The sequence below is a fragment of the Periplaneta americana genome, chromosome 17 (assembly GCF_040183065.1).
Source record: "Periplaneta americana isolate PAMFEO1 chromosome 17, P.americana_PAMFEO1_priV1, whole genome shotgun sequence".
NCBI lineage: Eukaryota > Metazoa > Arthropoda > Insecta > Blattodea > Blattidae > Periplaneta > Periplaneta americana.
The window spans coordinates 91,926,672-91,945,002 of record NC_091133.1 but is presented as its reverse complement, the minus strand read 5'-3'; the positions used below and the strand labels follow the sequence as shown (position 1 = coordinate 91,945,002).

The following is an 18,331-nucleotide window of genomic DNA, read 5'->3' as shown; positions in this document are numbered from 1 at the left end:
GAATGCGTTTCGTTCACTCTTGCATGCATTGCTTGAATGCGTGAAGTTGAAAGAAAAGTTGAACCGTGTAGATCAGGCATGTCAATTGATGCCCACAGGAGCAAGCGCGCGCTTTAGAGCCCAGGAGAGCCTGAGCGCTTTACAGAGGAAAGGAAAGAGACAGACGAAAGAGGTAGCCTAATATATGCCGCTTGGTCGAGCTATATTCAGGGATGGCCAGCACTGATTCAATAGATAAAGGGAAGAGAACTTATTAAAACTGTATCCATGTTAATTTTTAGATTTGCCTGAGAAGTATAAGTGCATTATAAGAATGTAAGTTTTAATATTAATGCTCATTTTTCACAAGTTTGATTTTTTTTATTCAAAAGAAATATTTTCTCAACTTTTCGTATAGAAAAGTGAAATTTTCAGGTATAGGCCTGTTTATTTAGTAGCCTTATGCCCGGTTACATCAACAGATGTTATAACTCTGCTAACACGTTGTTTCTTAACATGAGTTAAAATTTTTAACAATTTGTTAAGACTCTTGCATTTCACCAACATTTTCCTGCAAAATGTTAACTAACATGTTGTTAATACTCGCAAGAATAGCGAACACAACGAATCGAGAAGGCGGTGTATGATTCATACGATTTCTGAATGCACTCCGTTGCGCTTTTGTTTGAACATCTGTGAAATAATGGCGCGCGAAGTTACCATGAAGAGGATGAGGGGCACAAATTTTTCTTCTTTTGAGAAAGAGTTGTTGATAGAACTAGTAAACAAGTATAAAGAAATTATAGAGTGCAAGAAAACCGATGGGTTGAAAATAAAAGAGAAGGACGAAACGTGGGACAAACTAAGAGACGAATATAATTCGAATGGGAGTGTGACATCAAGAACAACAAAACAACTGCGACAATTTTATGTTAACTTAAAAAGATCAGCTAAGAAAGCAAGGAGTGACGAACGGGTGGAAAGGTATAAAACAGGTGGTGGTCAATGTACAACTAAAGTTGATGAAAGTGTTCTGTCCTTCATAGAGGACCAAATAGAACCTAACAGCAACCCCTTCGACTGTGATTCAGAATACTATGGTAAGTACCAGTTGCATTATATTAGCATTATCTATTCATTCAAATGAAATTCGTTTGTATTTAATAACAATTTTATTTTATTTTTAGGTGACGCTGTAATAATTACAACCGAACAGGAAGCAAGATCTTGCGATATTGTTGAAGTCATAGCAGTAGTACACGAGGTGATAAATCACTTTCATTAACTATGTATACTTTTAAATTTATATTATATCAAGACAAATTGTAAACTATAATTTGTATTATTGTTGTTGTAGGAGAATGTAAACACAAAACAATTATCACTTGAGGACAACACAGCATCACTTGAAATGGGTACACCAGGCCCGGCGTCTAACACATCTCTTCTTGTCACTCCAGTTGTGAGTACGACACTTCTATTAAGTTTTTAGGTTAGTTATTTTTTAAATTAAGAATGAAAGTTTAATAAACGGGGTTTGTACTTCCAGGCTGAAGCTTTAACAGGAGCAGAAAACTGTAACAAGCAGCAGACTCGCGTCACCGAGGTCAGTATCACAGCTGGTCACGTTGAGGGTTATAATAAAAGTCCGCCAGGAGTGCCAAAATTTTCACTGCTGATTTTTGTTTCCAGGCCAACCTTTGTCGTAACAACATTGCTGCACTTGCCGAGAGCAGGACAACTCTCTGTGAAAAAGAAATGTATTTAATCCAACAGAAATATAACCAGGAGCAACAACTGCTGAAAATGAAAATGGAAACTGAGAAACTAAAACAAGAAGCATTTAGAGAAAAATTAATGTACTATAAAGAAAAAAGAAAGCGTGTTGAGGATGAATAAGTTAGTTGCAGTGTATTTTGTTTGTAGAAGTTTGGTAGAAATGTATAGTTTAAGCGTGTTTCATGTAGTATAGGTAACAAGTTTAAAAATAAAACGTTTGTAGTACTTACAAGCGAAGTGTTGTTGTGCAAATGCGTTCCTGTAAGCTGCTGCAGTTTGTTCATTTTCCATGTGAATAGGAACAAGATTCTGGTTTCTAATGTGCCTATTCCTTCTTCTTTCTGTGATGTACTGATGCAGTGTCAAATCTTCTGGAGGAAGTTGATCCCTTGTCTCCACTGCAATGTTGTGCAACACTGCTGTCACCACAATTATCGTCAAGGTTGTTTGTCGTTTAGTTCGTAGCCCCAAGCTGAGAACCGGAAAACGTCTCTTCCACACACCTATCATCCTCTCTACACAGTTTCTTGTCCTAATATGTGCTGCATTATAATTGTGCTGGGGGTCTTGTTTCGGGATGAAGGTATGATGTTAGTAGATATTTTCTTAAAGGGTATCCACTGTCACCTAAAAGGATACCCTCATCAATCGCTCCCATTTCAAATTGAGCTCTGATATGCGAGTTGTTGAATATTGTGCTGTCGTGTACTGATCCAGGCCATCTAGCTACTATATCCCTAATTAGGAGGTTGGCATCACTGATGACCTGGACATTAACAGAAAAGTAACCTTTTCGATTCCGATATATTTCTGCCCTATTGCCTCCAGGTGACTGAATCTTGATGTGCGTACAGTCTATTGCACCCAAAATACCAGGAAAATTGTACATATCATAAAACTGTTGTACAATACTCGGGCGTTCTTGTACTGAGGGGAATGTTACGTACCTTCTTCTCATTGATGCTATTGCTGCAGAAACTTTACTAACAATTCTACTTACTGTAGATTTTGAAATTCCAGCATTATCTCCAACCATTAAATGAAAGGATCCAGTGGCATAAAACCTCAGAGTTATCAGTACCTGCTGCATTGGAGATAGACGTATTTTTCTGTTGGTCGGGTATTCTAACCTCTCTTGTATTTCTTCCACAACCTTACCGACGACAGTTTTGGACAATCTATATCTCTTCAAAAATTCTTCTTCTCGCAAATTTTCAAAATCATTTCGTCTTAAAGCTCTTTCCCTATTAGGAGCGGCATTCAGACGGTCTAAATACAGCAATTCCACATCAAAAGCATTATTTACGTCCGCCATTTTCAACTGTTCAACAATTGTTAAGCCTTTAACATAAGGGAGATGGGATGTTAATTTAACACAGAGTTTAACTCTTTGTTAGAGCTAACATTTGTTGATGGAACAGAATTTTTGTTAAATCAAATGTTAAACTAGTTTAACAACGTGTTAAAAATTAACATTGGTTGATGAAACTCGGCATTACAGAATGTTTTCGTAAATCTAAAATACCGTATAACTTATACGTAGGCCTATTACTGAAGATAGTATAGTGAAAATCTTGAAAATATTCGCGTGGAAATTATTTGTAAAGAAATGAATTAACAAATCAACTACTGTTACATCATAAGCAAAAGATACATGCCCATGTGTTGTAAAAATGTCTGCTCTATAGCTTCAGCAGATTTCGAGAAAATAATTTAATATTCTGATGATAGGAAGTTGCTCACCAATATCACCTTAAAAGCATAATGCGATAAGAGTTTTGTTATGTAATATTAGTTACACTTAAAACAGATACAGTACCTAGGTAACTTTGCTTTGTACTGTAATATATTGTTTTGATTAGTTTATTAATTACTTTTGTAAGGCTAAAGATACCATCAATATAAATTCCAACTTATCATGTCATACTCAATCTCTTTCTTTGGAATATCACTTTCTTTATGAATTATGTGTTTCATTCACTTAATACAGTATAATTATACTACTATGAAATTTAAGTGAATATTCCTTCTTAACTCTCTGTTATGTTATTAAGATTTGAAACACAAGTGCAATATTAAGAAATCAGTGTTAGTACTTTTGTTTTACAGACAATATAGATTATATTAAACAGAAAGAAGCCATATGAAAATAACGACATAAAATTTCACGTTCCGTTTGAAGTTTGTGCACCACTGTTTTCTTAATTCAACAGGTTGCTTATTCATATACACAATCCTTCCTCTTTCCATACTTAGCGCTTGCTGCCCGCGCACGACGTCAAGGTCAGAAAAATGCGCTTGCTTTGACATCACTGGTGTAGATCATAGGCGGAGAGAAAACCGTTTCCTTGGGGGTGGGGGGGGGGGACAAAGGAAAACCATGGAATCCCCATATAACGGGGTTATCGTGGACATCATTTACCTCCCCCTCATTATAGCTTGACCGTGGTGCAGCATATCAGAATATGGTTATTTAATAAAGGTATATTCGAAGGCATGTTTCTTACAGTGTTACATCCACATCGCGATGTTTCGGACCGAGTTGTATGGGGCTTGAACTGTTGGTTTACTACAAACTATAATAGGGTATAACTTAAAACAATCGCCCTCTTTTCCTCTCTTGTACAAAACACATGCATATATCAATAAAACTATGTAACAGTGCTAACAGAAATTTTTTTGTATGAAGTTTACCTTCCTGACAATATCATATGAAATATAAACTCTAATTATTTTATTTCATCTAGTCTTTAATTTTACACACTCTACCGGATAACTTTTATTTTTTCTGCATTGTTGTGCAGTATGTTATTCATATTTCTCCAAGTGGCGGCCTGAACACCTGCAGACTTATAACACATGAGTACAGGCTGTTACAAAAGAAACATTACAGTGCTTCCATTCCACAAATGAGGTATAAAAATTCTTATACATTCAGAAATTAAAAATAAGTATTATAGTCCAGAGACATGATTTGAAGACAATTCATCAGGTGAATTTTTATTACTGTACTGCCAATATAGGAAATTAAAAACAAACACTGAAAATACCTTAGTTATGTAGTGTGGAGTAGTAGAAACTCGATGTGATGACTGGGAGAGCTGTGGTACCACCCAACCCGCCCTAAATAGGTTCCTTACTTATTTGGGAAAATCGTCGTACTTGAAGGAAGAAGGCGGCCATATTCCGTCGTTGTGACATTATTTGAGGTGGAGTGGGAGAATGATTGCAGTGTCGCCAACTGTGGTAACCATTCATATTATCTTACACACCTAACAAAACCTAATCTAACCTAACCTAACGTAACGTGCTACACACCTATTGCAACATTCCTAACGTTTAGCACACCTGTTGTAACATTCCTCACAGTTTCATTTCGTTTGCCGATGTTGACATCCCTGCTACGCCTCTGCTGGAACTCAAGAGTCATCTAGTGGAAGTGAAGTGAAACTGCTATTCTGTTAATAACGTTTCCGAAGTTGTTTCTGTGTTATCTGCAAGAATTATTGTGTCATTGTAGTGATAATTGCATTTATATTGTACAATAAAAATTGAAATGTGTCGTGGCTGAGATAAACGTGTTCTAAATTGATTTCCAGCGCCACAACCCAGTGATAAACGTGTGAATATTCGTTAGTAGTCCGCTGGAAGTGGCAGTAGAGTATTAAAAATTGACTACTCATCAATTTAAGAATAGAAAATTAATCATGAATGAAATCAGAAAAGATCTTTTGAATTCAATATTTTCTAACGTTAATAGAAAAAAATATTCAAACAAGTTTGGGGGGGGGCAGTGCCCCTCCATAACTCCGCCTATGGTGCATATGCACCTTTATTTCCATATGCAATTCCTATTCTATTGCTGACTAAGATTTTTGCCAACCCGTGATATGGGCTAGATAGAACCGTGTGTACATTTGTCATTACGCTGGCATAGATACAGAGTGCCTGTCGTGTCCTTGCAAGAAGTGGTTGTGGCATGGATTTGTGTCGGCACCTTCATTATCGCAGGATGTAAAATGTCGTCGCTGCAGGTAGCTGTGTGATTCTTCCGCTCTTTGTCTAGCGACCGACGTGCGTTATCGCTCCTGTCAACCGTGCAGAATTCAGAGCACCTATCTATCTGGAAACAGCTATGGCGTCTTGCAGAGCAGCTGACTTCCAAGGCGTAATTGACAGGTGCGAGATAAGGCCCCACCTTCGATTACAAATATTCGTCCAATGTGTTTGCATAGATTTTCTATGCGGAATGCATAAATTCTCTAAGCATAGAAAGTATTGTATTGGTGGTTACGTGTAAAATTGTTATTTATGCAGTATATTACGGTATTCTCAAAGTCTTATAAAACATTGTTTTTTGCTGTGAGCTTGTGTAGGTCAGTTGATGTATAATAATAGTAATATGCGTTACAAGAGCGGTATGTTGAAGTGTTCATGTTCGAGGAAAAGTTTGAAAAAGCGAAACGTAGTTGAGCTTTTTTAATTTCCGAGAATTGAAAGAAAACATACCGCTCGTGTATCGTACATTATTTTGTGCGAAGATCGTTTATTACATATCTGAAAGAGGAATTTCTAATTAGTTGCAATGAAATCTCCATCTTGGTTTCTGTTCAATGACGGCATATTTGCAAAACAAAAATATCGATCTTCAACATTGTTGCTTTAAAATGTTTTCTGTGTTTACTATACTCCAGCAGGCCGTGATATACGTCTGTCTTTTTTTCTCCCAGTCTATGATGAGTCTGGAATCTTGTTGATTTTTTCACGGCTTCCTTAATGTTACTTGAATCACGAATGCAGTAACTTTAGTGGAGTTGTAGAGTTTACTTAATTTTTGCAAATATTTAAAAACAATAATTAACAGTGCAATTTAGGTGAAATTGCAGTGGTAAGTTTCCAATTTATAATTATTACTATATTGAACGCCTCTAAAAATAATATATTAAAAGCCTAAAGCAGTAAAATCAATATGTCACTTAAGCGGTAAGAAGAGGGAAATTGTTATGTGTGTTAGGTTGGGAATATTGAATGTGGAATTTCAGACTTTCCGCGGATTGGTTTTGTGCGAAAACCAAGCAAATACGCACGATCTCGCACAAATAATAATTGTTATAAGCTATTGCGTGTACTATAACTTTTCTGGCCCTCGACATATATTCCGAGCGGTTATGCTCGTTATGAAATAAAAAATAGGTTTCTTAATTTTAGTTGAATAAAGCTTTTATATTCATTACATGCCTAATTTTTCTCTTGTTCTAATTCTAGTAAAGTTTGAAGTGTTTAATATTATAATATCTATGCGCAGCCAATCAAGATCAGTAGCGCATAAACTATTGTGTGTATAATTTGTGGTCCTCGAAATGGGTTCCATGCAGTTATGCTTGTTTTGAATTAATAGCACAGTCTAGTATATACAGTCACGAAGCTTGAGTTGTGAGTTTGCTAGGAACAATAGACTGTGCCGGTACTATTTCTCATTGTCTGTAATGAGACGATATTAGCGATCCTAGTGGTTAGCAACTATCTATGGATGCATATTTACTACGTATTGAGCTTCGTGACTGTATATACTAGACTGTGTTAATAGTTCAATATTAAAATTATAAAAAAGACGAATAGAACTTTTCGTCGTTGTTTATGCAATTACTCCTATGTGACATATTAATCGATTTTCAGATTTTTGCTCTATTAAATAACTTAAATAGTGATACAGCAAATAATAAAATCTCCTATATGTAATTAGATTTCTTTGTTTAAAAAATGTAAGAATTCACAGTCTCCTATGTACGGCTGCCATTGGATGACTAAATGTGTTTTTTCTTCCCACTGAAAAATTTTATATTTTGAAGGCAGGAGTTATTGCAGGAACAACGACGTTTTATATTGACTACATGCGTATTGTTTTTCCTGTGTTCTAATACTAATTAATATTTAGAGTTATGTAATGTCATGGATCATTGTGCTAACCACACTATAACTTCATTCTGATTGGATGATCGTCCACCTCTGCTTCGGTATGTAGCCGTGGGGCCAGCAGTCGGCTGGTCGGTCTGGGCCCTTATAGGGCTGTATCACCACGGATTATTAAGAGCTTGGTATATGAAGAGAAAATTGAGAATGTGGAGAGAATATTTTGTAGCATTTCAGGGTGACTTTAGCAGAAGCTTCAATGATACGTTTCTTTAAATGTTCGACATTCTCAATTTTCTCTTCATATACCAAGCTCTTTATTTAACCCCAAAATAAAAAATCAAGGGGTGTTAAATCTGGAGACCTGGCTGGCCATTCTACTGGTCCACGCCGACCAATCCAATGTCCAAGGAACTATTCGTTAAGTCTGCTAAACATTTCTGTGGCTAAACCCACCAGAATGAATAATGATATCAATTCTTCCCTCTTTCGATAATGCCACCACGAAAATCAAGAAATTTGTTATAGGAAAGCTTGAAATAATAACAACAATGCATTGAAACTGTCACAGGTTAACCAAATAGTAAAGTAGGAAAAGTTAATTACCAGAATTGTATAAAAATATTTTTTCCAAAGCCTCCTTAGTACTGTACCATGTTACAAATATCTGTAGATGCAGTAACTAATGTTTGTGTCATTATGACAGTTATCTTTAAATAACTTGAAAAGATAGAGATATCTCAAAACGGATTGCGCCATTGATTTTTTTTAGAAGCTTTCAAATGATTTTGAGTACCTACAAGACTGCCTTTCCATTTAAAATTTCGAAGTTGCATCCAAAATGGCGGTTTTTGAGATAGCTGAGAGCTAGAATCGAATGTGTCACTGGTGGAGCATTTGGTCTTACAAATACTGGTAACACCTATAGTAATCGAAAATCAAGCATATGGAAGATATTTATATAGTTCTAGATTTTTTATTCATTCTGTACAATTCCCTTATCTTTTCCTCGCAATGAAACTGCATTAGTACACTGACTTATTAATTCTTCAGAAGGCCATGAGTGAAGCATACATGCCCAAAGCTGCCTGGTGTGTAGTATACAAGTCGCCTAGTTTTTTTTATTTGATTATTTAACGATGCTGTATCAACAACTAGGTTTATTTAGAGTCGAGTCGTCTAGTTGTTAGTCACTAGTATGTAGTGTGTAATATACTCATAAGTCAAGCATGGACAATACAGAAGTTAGAAAAAAAATCCAGTCATAATTATTTCTTGTATGAAGTAGCAATGAAATTTAAAAATTTATAAATCTTCTCACCATTCGTGAGCTGCCACAAGAGACAAAGAGTACTTAACCATAGAAATTTTTACAAGTTCATTGAACCATTGATTTTGTTTTAACAATGAAATTCCTACAAGTACATAGCTGCAAATAATTTTTTTTGAGATTAGTGGAAATATACCTATTTTCAGAGAGGTAAGTGTTACAAAAAAGTAAAGAATGCTACTGAACTTACTTTGATTTCGAATATAGGTGATTCTACAGGAGAGCAATCGATCCTTTCAATGCAGCTAAGGTTACAATCGGAATAATAAATGTAGGTATTCCAAGCCTCTTAAACACATCTTTCATGAAGAGAGTAGCGGTACCTCTTGCTCCAACCAGAAGTCCGATTACCTCAAGCTCTTTTAGCTGGTATTTTTGGAGGTAATAGGGAATGGTAGGATTGTAGATATTCTTTTTTTCATTATCCACTTCTGCTGGCTGTTCCTCATCCGTTTCGAAACGCACAGTGGGATCAATTATGTATCCAGATCTTGTAGATTCCTTGAAAGCTATTATATCTATGCGCCGTGTACTGCCAGTGACGGAGAGACCATGTACTTCTTCAAAGGTGTTGTAATCGACATCTTTAAGTACAGTGGTTATAATCAGGGCCGCCGACAGAATTTATGGGCCCCTATGCAATACTGTACTCGGACCCCCCGTTGAAAAAAGTAACAATTACAAGTTACCAGTTATTCTAACCATAATAATTATTTGCAAAATAAATAAAAGATAACCCCATACACAAAAAATATACACTTTTATTACGTTGAAAACTTTTAGCAAAACTTCACATTAGCACAATATATTATATTCATAAAACATTAATCTTAAACACCTGTATTTTCTAACTTGAATCCAACATCAACAAACAACTCTCCTTGACTTCATTGATGCAAAATCATCAATTATGTCATCAAAATTTAAAGACCTAGCAAGATCGCTCTCCAGACTAAGGAGCCAAGGTTACTCAGTCGTTCTTGACACATTGTTTATCTGAATACATTTTTTATTTCTTTCATTTTGCTGAAGGATCTTTCAGCATCAGCAACTGTCACAGGAATTGTATAGAATATTCTAATGGTTATACAAATATTTGGAAATAAAGTATCCAGTTTTAATTCTCTCAGACTATTTAAGAGATTCATACGTTTCAGTGGGGTTGGCCCTAAATTAGAGGCATGAATTGATTTTAAATATTTCGGCTCATCACTGATCTCTTTGTTAATGTCTTTATAATATTTTTCACGCAGTCTAGCACCCATTTTAATATCTTCCAATTTTTTCTGTCTCTCCTTGTGCTTCTTAGCTCCCGACTTATGCCGTACTTGTCCATTGTGCAGTTAAACTATAACTAGTAACACTAATGAACAGAATTTACTAGACAAACGACAACGAAAAGACGAAAGTTTCGACACGAAACATACAATGTACTGAAAAAGAAACGTATCCTGCGACTTCGGTTTGAGAGAGTCCACTGGCATATTGTGGTGGGTCAGCGGGGGTTTGGTAGTTAAAAAGGACAAGCCAATAAATAATTGAACGTGTTCAGTACAAGTGACGGGAAATGGTTCAGGCAAATTCTGGGGCCCTCAATTGTCGTGTCGATGAACGTTAATGCAGAAAACCGATATTCTATTATATAAAAGTCAAATATTTACATATGAAGTGGTAATTTGTATTAATTCTACTATTGTTGACTTAATATGTCAAATTTATGCAACAAATATTCTTACAAAATTTTATAGTACCCGTATGTATCTACGAATAATTATTCATGTTAATAAAAGGTAATCAGACTCACTTAATCTGACGGGCCCTTATTGCTCATGGGTCCATATGCACTCGCCCCCTTTGCCCCCCCTTCTCGGCGGCCCTGGTTATAATTGATCGTACTTGGTGGTGTCTAGCGTTTCGCAGAGCTTCGCCGTGCGGACAGTATTTAACGTAATTAAATTTTGTTATTTTAACTAATGTTATATAAAATTTAAATTAATTAAATAATAACAGTGTACCGGTATCTCTGATTGAAGTTTTGGCTGATACGTACGTATATCTATTATCAGGCAATACATCTCACTTGACGATGTGTCACAGGAAGAACAATAATTGTTTGTATACATCTGAAATCTGATTAGTGTAATATGTAGCTAGTCAGCGATGTATACAATGTGGAGGGAAAGGAATTGACCAACCTACTCTATTATCTCCTGGCTTAGGTGCTTCATGAGTGATGCCTTATTGCTACATTATATAATTTTAGTTTTTTTTTTTTTTTCGACTGATATACTTTCTCACGTTCTGTATTAAACGAACCTCGCGTTATGCGACAATCTTAATTTCGTATCAAGCTGAATTTGATTTGCATTAAATTTATGCATCTTTGTATTCGTTGCGTACCGATCAATCCATCGAATCACACAAAACATTGTTGTGCTTGCCGACAGTCAGATGTCTCGTGCATCTCTGCGCCGCCGCATCTCGCCCGCGTCCAAGTCGCGAGGCTATGTAGCGCAACAGATTCTAGAGACAGAGAGAGTGAGTGAGTTAGCTGGTGTATACAGGTTGGCTGGTCTGTCAAGACGAGCACATTTTCGTTCGGCGTGTTTTACTTGTTTGCGTGTGGCGGTTTCGTTTAGTTTACACATCCACCTTCACTTATTTCAAGTGACGCTGGGATATTGGGGGAATTTCTTCAGAACTTGTGCTGTTGGATTTCAAGGTAAAGTAGCAAGCAGCTGTCAACAAGAATATCTACCTTTGCTGCCTTACATATTGTGTGTACTATACATATGCACACTGCCGCACTAGACGTTTTATAGGTCACTTGAGAAATGACCACAATGTTTGTCGAAGGACGGGAAACACGACTTGAACTGACATAATATTTGGTTAACTTGATTTTTAATGTTGTTAGTATTAAACTCTCTTTTAGCTACCTGTATTATAAGTACATAATGCGAACATAATCTAAATTATAAAGCGAAAATGATGAGAAAACTACAGTTGATGAACATTATAAAATCTCTGTCGCGTGACTAGGCTGTATAACCTTACAAAACATAATTAATGAGTGGTAATGACCTTCACCTTCGTTCTGCTCTCCTTCAACCTACCCGCATTGTCGCATGATTTGTTTATTTTTCACGCGTTATCTTGTAGGTGAGTATCTTCCTGTCTCGTTTTTTTTATACCTAGCTAGCTACCTACATACATAACGCACTGAAATATATATTGTCGACACATGGATGTTTACAATATATGGATTGCCAGAGTGCAGTTGTTAGCTGAAAACAGTTACTCTTGTACTTACATTAAGGCCGTGTCTCAAAGCTACATTTTTCAGCTGAAGTGAACTAGATTGTTGACTAAATAGCCGGATGTGACATCAGAAGTTACGATCCAAAGCTACGTAGTGAATAGCAATCAAGTCCGTGGTAGCTAGTAAACGAAAATGCTTACTTGATTGTTGACTTGTATACTAAACAAACATGGATACCTCGTTAACAATTGGGGGTTATGAAATCTGATGATGCTTTGGAAATAAAATGTGAGTTCAATGTAGAATAACACGATAACTTGGAACCACTGACATTGTTGGTATCTGCGTTACATTTTTTTAATATTGTAATATTTCAGGCCCTTACTTTTCCACATTTATTTCGATTGTTGATAGCCAAACGTAATTTTCATAGATATCTTTTGAACATCTTTTACAATTCTACATCTTTCTAAGTTTCTTTTCTAGTGTCTCAGGAAATTACCGATCAGTTCATAAACCTGAGAATTAAATTTTTTGAACTGTTTACTGGAAAACTGTTTAATTTATTTATTTAAATTTAAATATACAGAATAAAGAATATAATTACAAACAAACAAGAGAAATAGAAATAAAATAATACAAAACAATATAAAAAAGGAGATACAATAGTATTAACAAAATTTGAGACCGAATGAGCAGCGCTCGTGTTCGGTCGCAGTTCAGATATAATATTAATAGGCCTATAAGAGAATATAAAATAAAATAAAATAGGAAATAGAATTAAACTTACAGTTACAGAAATTATATAATACAATTTTAATATAAGAGAAATATAGAAATAATAATAATAATAATAATAATAATAATAATAATAATAATAATAATAATAATAATAATAATAATAAAAATAAATAAGTAAAATAAAATAGGAACTAAAATTGAAATTTTTAAATTACAGCGGCAATGGAATTATATAATATAATATTAACACTAGAGAAGAATAATATCGTACGTGAAAAGTAGGACTATATATAGCCTAGATTTCAAAATTATAGAATACAACTATAATATAGGTTGATTAATTCATACACATAGGCTATAAATTTATTTAATCAAATTGAAGATATTAACACGTTTCTAATTTTCTTGTTATATGTTAGTGGGTTACATGTTAGAAGTTCTGGGTGTAATTTAGTTAAAGCATTGTACAACCGAGGGCCAAAATTAATGTTATGCTTTAGACCAGCAGATGTGAGACATTTAGGTTCTACTAATGTTGAATTAATATTTCGTCTTGTGTCATAATTATGTGTCTGTAATACAAACTTATTACGATTTTTATGATAAAATTTTAACAGGGTATACTTATATATTTGTTCAATATTAAATATATTAAATTCAGAATAAATTAATTTAGTTGGATAATCGAAACGTTTCTTCAAACAAATTTTAATTATTCGTTTTTGCAGTAAATTTAACGGACTAAGATTAATTTTTGTACTTCCACCCCAAACAATTATACCATATTGAATGATAGACTGAATAATGGCCAAATAAACATTTCGTAGAACTCTAATGGGTAAGTAGCATCGAAGATTAACGAATTTATAAATTGTTTTACGAAGCCTCTTACAAAGATAAGTAATGTGATGAGGCCATTTTTAAATTCTGATCAATAATGATACCCAGATATTTGACATACAAAGAATTCGAATCTCCAAAAAATAACAGCTGATAACTCGTAATTAAACTGCATTAGAACACTGCCTTCTTAATTTAGTGCTATACCGTAATTTCATGGCTTTGAGAAAAATAGTCTATGAGGAAAGCCATGATTCCAGCATACATGTTCAAAGCTCTCTAGTGTGTAGTTTACAAGTCAGCTAGTTCCTAGTTATTAGCATGTAGTATAGACTTGAGCTTTGAGACACGGCCTGAGTGTATGGAGTCGTGCAACTAAGGATTATTTATGTATTGAAAGTAAAAAAAAAATTCTAATAAGCAAAAAATAAGTTCGTTGTTGTACTGTTCGTTCACTGATATTTCAGCCAATGGGAAGCGCTATACTAGTACCCTACAGGTTGCAGCCAGAGAAGCGTATCGGCACACGACACTCACAAGTTAAGCGCTGTTGCAAAACGTTATTTGAAGAACGGGCAAGTTAGTTCTTTACTTACGAGATGAATTTAAGTTTCGTGTTGCGATTTAAGTAAGGTTACCACAAATCTCCGTTTAGCTGGGGCAGTCCCCGAATTTTGCTTTTTTTCCCGAACAAAATTCGTTTTCGGAATGTCCCGAATTTAATAATTTGTTCCCAGATATTCCCGGATTTTAAGTGTTGATTATTATAATTTTATGAAAATGCTGTTGAATATCTCAGTGCCTGGGGTATTCATTCACAAGATAAGCTGTCTTTGGCATGTATATTGCTAAGATGTTTTCCAGAAACAGAAAAAGCTTGAAGATACAGTCCATTATTTTTCTTCCAATATAGATGGACTCTACCTGGATGAAATAATTTATTTTATAAACTTTCTTGCTTAAAGAAATACTATATGTAACTTCGGAGAAAATAGCAAAGTGGAATGAAGAAAATGCTGATCTTCGCTCAAAATGGAATGAAATTTTTTAAAATGTTCTCTGAGAAAATAACCTATGGGCAACTCCAGAAGTTTATTAAAATAATATTTTCATGTCTTCCTGAAAGTAATGCTTGTGCGTAAATAGATTGAATATTTTAATTATTTAAGGTGTGTAAAACAGTACAAGTGAATGACAACCTAACAGAAATGTTGAAAGTAGTACCGATATCTGCTTCCGAAAACTGTGAAAAAAATCTGGTAAACTTAGATTAAAATTTAAACCAATTGTTATCATGTGGCGTCCTTGGGAGTCTGTCTTTTGGAATATTGATAACATAGGCGGAGTTATAGGGGGCAGTGCCCCCCCCCCCCCAAACTTGTCTAAACTCTTTTTTTTCTATTAACATTAGAAAATATTGAATTCAAAAGATCTTTTTTGATTTTGTTTAGGATTAAGTTTCTGTGCTTAAATTGGTGAATTAATGTCTTCAGATCAAGTATTCGCAGCTACCTTCCATATCTGGAAGCAGTCTCTTTTATCCGCAACCTGAAGACGCGCAGTACCGTGATGATAGGGACCCTTAATATACGGATTTAAGTATAAAACACGATTGTTAATTTATTGTCCCTTCGACAATAATCTCTATCTGTACTGGAACTACGTAATTTCTTGCTGGTGCGGTCCAGGCCTCCAAACATCCACTGTCCAGAAATTTGCACCTGGACCTCTCGAGCAAACTGAAGTAGGCTACTTCAATTACATGTCTCATCAACACGCGGAAAGGCAAAATGATTCTGTAGACTGTAGATTCTCAGGGGGATCTATAGCGCGGAAGGCCTTAGGGCATTGACACCATACCATTTCGAGCAGTACAATGGGCCCACCCAAGCAGCCTACGTGTGAGGGCAGTCCCCAGCCCATGCCTCTCTCTTCAAGGGGACTGATAGATGATACAAGCTTACCACTGACTGAGGAAGAATCCGGGCTCTTCCCTGAGAATCTTGAAGGAAAGCTGGGCAGATTTAAAACATTTATCCAGATAGTACGAAAAGAATAGAATAAACTCATTCCGTCGGATCCCAGCCACTTGGTAACTCGTAATGAGTGCACCTCTGTACATTAGTGTGTTGGACATTGTGCCACTGTCACACATCTGTGACACAGTGCATGAGGGTTGGCCACTAAAGGGAAAACTAGGAGGTGGAGCTTAAACTGAAAGGATTCAATCCGGCATCGGAATTGGAATCCGGTGTGGCTTAGTGGATAGAGCGTCAGCACGTAGAGCTGAAAATCCGAGTTCGAATCCCGGTGCCGGAGAAAATTTTTCTCCGTTCCACCCATCCTTCATGAAACTCAAAAGTGTTTCTTTAATGTGACGATTATACTTTTACTACCGTACGTCATACTACTTTTGATCAATAAAACAGTACGGAACTATTACGTGGCTGCATATCTTACAATTGTTATCACCTCCCTAGCATTTGTTTTTATCAGCTCCCTATAATTTTTTCTTTGTTTGCCAACATCGTACTTTCATAAAATTGTAGGCTATCTTTTAAAATGATTCAAGTTCATTTCATCATCCTTATTTAAAACTTTTCTATCATTTATTGTTTATAGCTTCTGCTGTATGAGATTATGGATAGTCATGTATCAGAAATTGTTTAATATATATTGACAATTGAAATGGAATGTAACTGTTTTAATAAATATGAAACTGGATCAGCAAAGCCTTCTTGACTAATAATCGTCCATAGAGTTCAATAAAGATTGTGTAGTTGGCACAACTGGTAACAAGAGAACAGCTGATCATAACACACTACTGCCATCTAGCGGAATATTTATAATGATGGTGCAATAATACATTTTCAAGACAATTTAGTAAGTCAATATTTTATTGTATTAGATAACTTCATTTCTTCTAATCTTTATATGCTTTCTTCTAATCGTATAATGGTCAATTAAATCCCACTCGAGTTTTGATTTTCTCTAGACAAAATCAAAACCTCTAGTGAGATTATGTAGATAATTTCTTCCTATGTACAGCAAATGGAATGAATTCAGAAAAATGGTATGATAAAAATTATCGCATTATCCTATGTGTTATCGCATATCGCATCAGGGTTAAAAATATCGCATGGTTGGCAAAGCTGTTCGGCCTACGATTGATTCGCGACTGATCTCATAGAGAACAAAATAACTATCCAGTCTTTCTCAGATGTAGAATGTATTAATATTTGGTCTATTATCTTAATATATAAAATTGTATGTATGTATGTATGTATGTATGTATGTATGTATGTATGTATGTATGTATGTATGTATGTATGTATGTATGTATGTATGTGGGTGTGTATGTTCCCTATACAAATCTACACGCTTTGACCGATATGTGCCAAAGTTTGCACATTTAACCTTCATAACCAGGAGAAGAACATAGGCTACATTAAAATTGTGCAAATGGAAGTTAAATTAATTAAAATCATAAAAAATAAAAATAAATAGATCAAATCTTCATGCATAATATTAAAATACAAAATCTTCTACAGTCAATTGTTTTTTTATTATTGTCTGTTGTATTCAAAATCGACTTTCACGAGGCCTTGGAAATTTTAACACGAAATTAAATTACATTGTTGTTACAGATCATGAAGGCTAAAACTAGATAATTCATGCAATAAGTATCTTTACGCATTCCAGGACCGTATTATGAATTCCTCGATGCAGTTTTGTAGATAGTGAGCTAACTGTTTTATGCAACTGAATTCTAGAATTCTTTGAAACTACAAGGATTGCTACCACATAATTTACTTAATATTGAATAACCAATAGTACTATTGCGAAATATTGACCCACCAAAATTATTCACGAATAAGAATTGGTGTGAAAAACTCATACGAAACGTAATAGAATTGATAATATTAACTGCAAAAATAAAAGGAGATGTTTTTATTCCACGTATTTCTAGGATACTCATTCAATCTTAAGCAACTGCAATTTCAATGCCACTAGCATTTGTAGTGGCCATATTAAAATGAAGCTCAAGGACAGTCGCTCAAAGTTGTAGACATTAACTAAAAAACTGCGTGTTTTGCACATCCTCAACTATATTTTATACAAAGAAGTGAAGAAAAAAAAAGAAGATTTTACACATATCAATAATCAATTCAATGATACTTTTGTCATGTTACTAATGTAGTATGTGAATGTACATAAGCCCACTGAAAATAATATTGTATTATTCTCAAAATATTGTTGTTCACGTTGCAAATTTAGTATGTTAAGCGTTGTGGAAATAAAAATCTCTTAATTTATAAAATACCGGTAAGCCTATACGTTTCTCAGAATATTAGTCTTTATGTTAAAGAATGACTTATTGCGAGTTAATGTTGTATCTGTATTCTGTGTGTAAAATTAGAATTAATATAATATGTTCTGAATTTATGAGATATAGTTTCAAGTTATATTAAAAAAAACTGGATATGATA

At 34.8% G+C, this 18,331-nt stretch overlaps 2 protein-coding genes across 4 annotated transcripts in view; both read left to right on the top strand.

Moving 5' to 3' along the window:
• The first annotated feature begins 1,342 nt into the window (after positions 1-1,342).
• Positions 1,343-1,984, top strand: LOC138692601 (uncharacterized). Its single transcript, XM_069815617.1, has 3 exons — positions 1,343-1,441; positions 1,529-1,585; positions 1,672-1,984. Exons 1-3 carry the CDS (start codon positions 1,391-1,393, stop codon positions 1,876-1,878), a joined length of 315 nt encoding a protein of 104 aa, XP_069671718.1. The 5' UTR covers positions 1,343-1,390; the 3' UTR covers positions 1,879-1,984.
• A 9,551-nt stretch (positions 1,985-11,535) lies between these two features.
• Pde8 (phosphodiesterase 8) overlaps positions 11,536-18,331 on the top strand; it is a 770,548-nt gene continuing 763,752 nt past the window's right edge. For all 3 annotated transcript variants that reach the window (XM_069816063.1, XM_069816068.1, XM_069816069.1), the window contains exon 1: positions 11,536-11,720. The gene's annotated coding sequence lies outside the window, so the exon portion shown is untranslated. The remainder of the gene's footprint in view (positions 11,721-18,331) is intronic.

What these genes read in the sequence shown, in the direction of transcription:
- LOC138692601 (XM_069815617.1), top strand. Translation starts at nt 1,391, where the DNA reads ATGGGTACACCAGGCCCGGCGTCTAACACATCTCTTCTTGTCACTCCA. An exon ending in CTCTTCTTGTCACTCCAGTT is followed by an intron (nt 1,442 to 1,528) that starts GTGAGTACGACA and finishes TTGTACTTCCAG; the next exon opens with GCTGAAGCTTTAACAGGAGC. An exon ending in AGCAGACTCGCGTCACCGAG is followed by an intron (nt 1,586 to 1,671) that starts GTCAGTATCACA and finishes TTTTGTTTCCAG; the next exon opens with GCCAACCTTTGTCGTAACAA.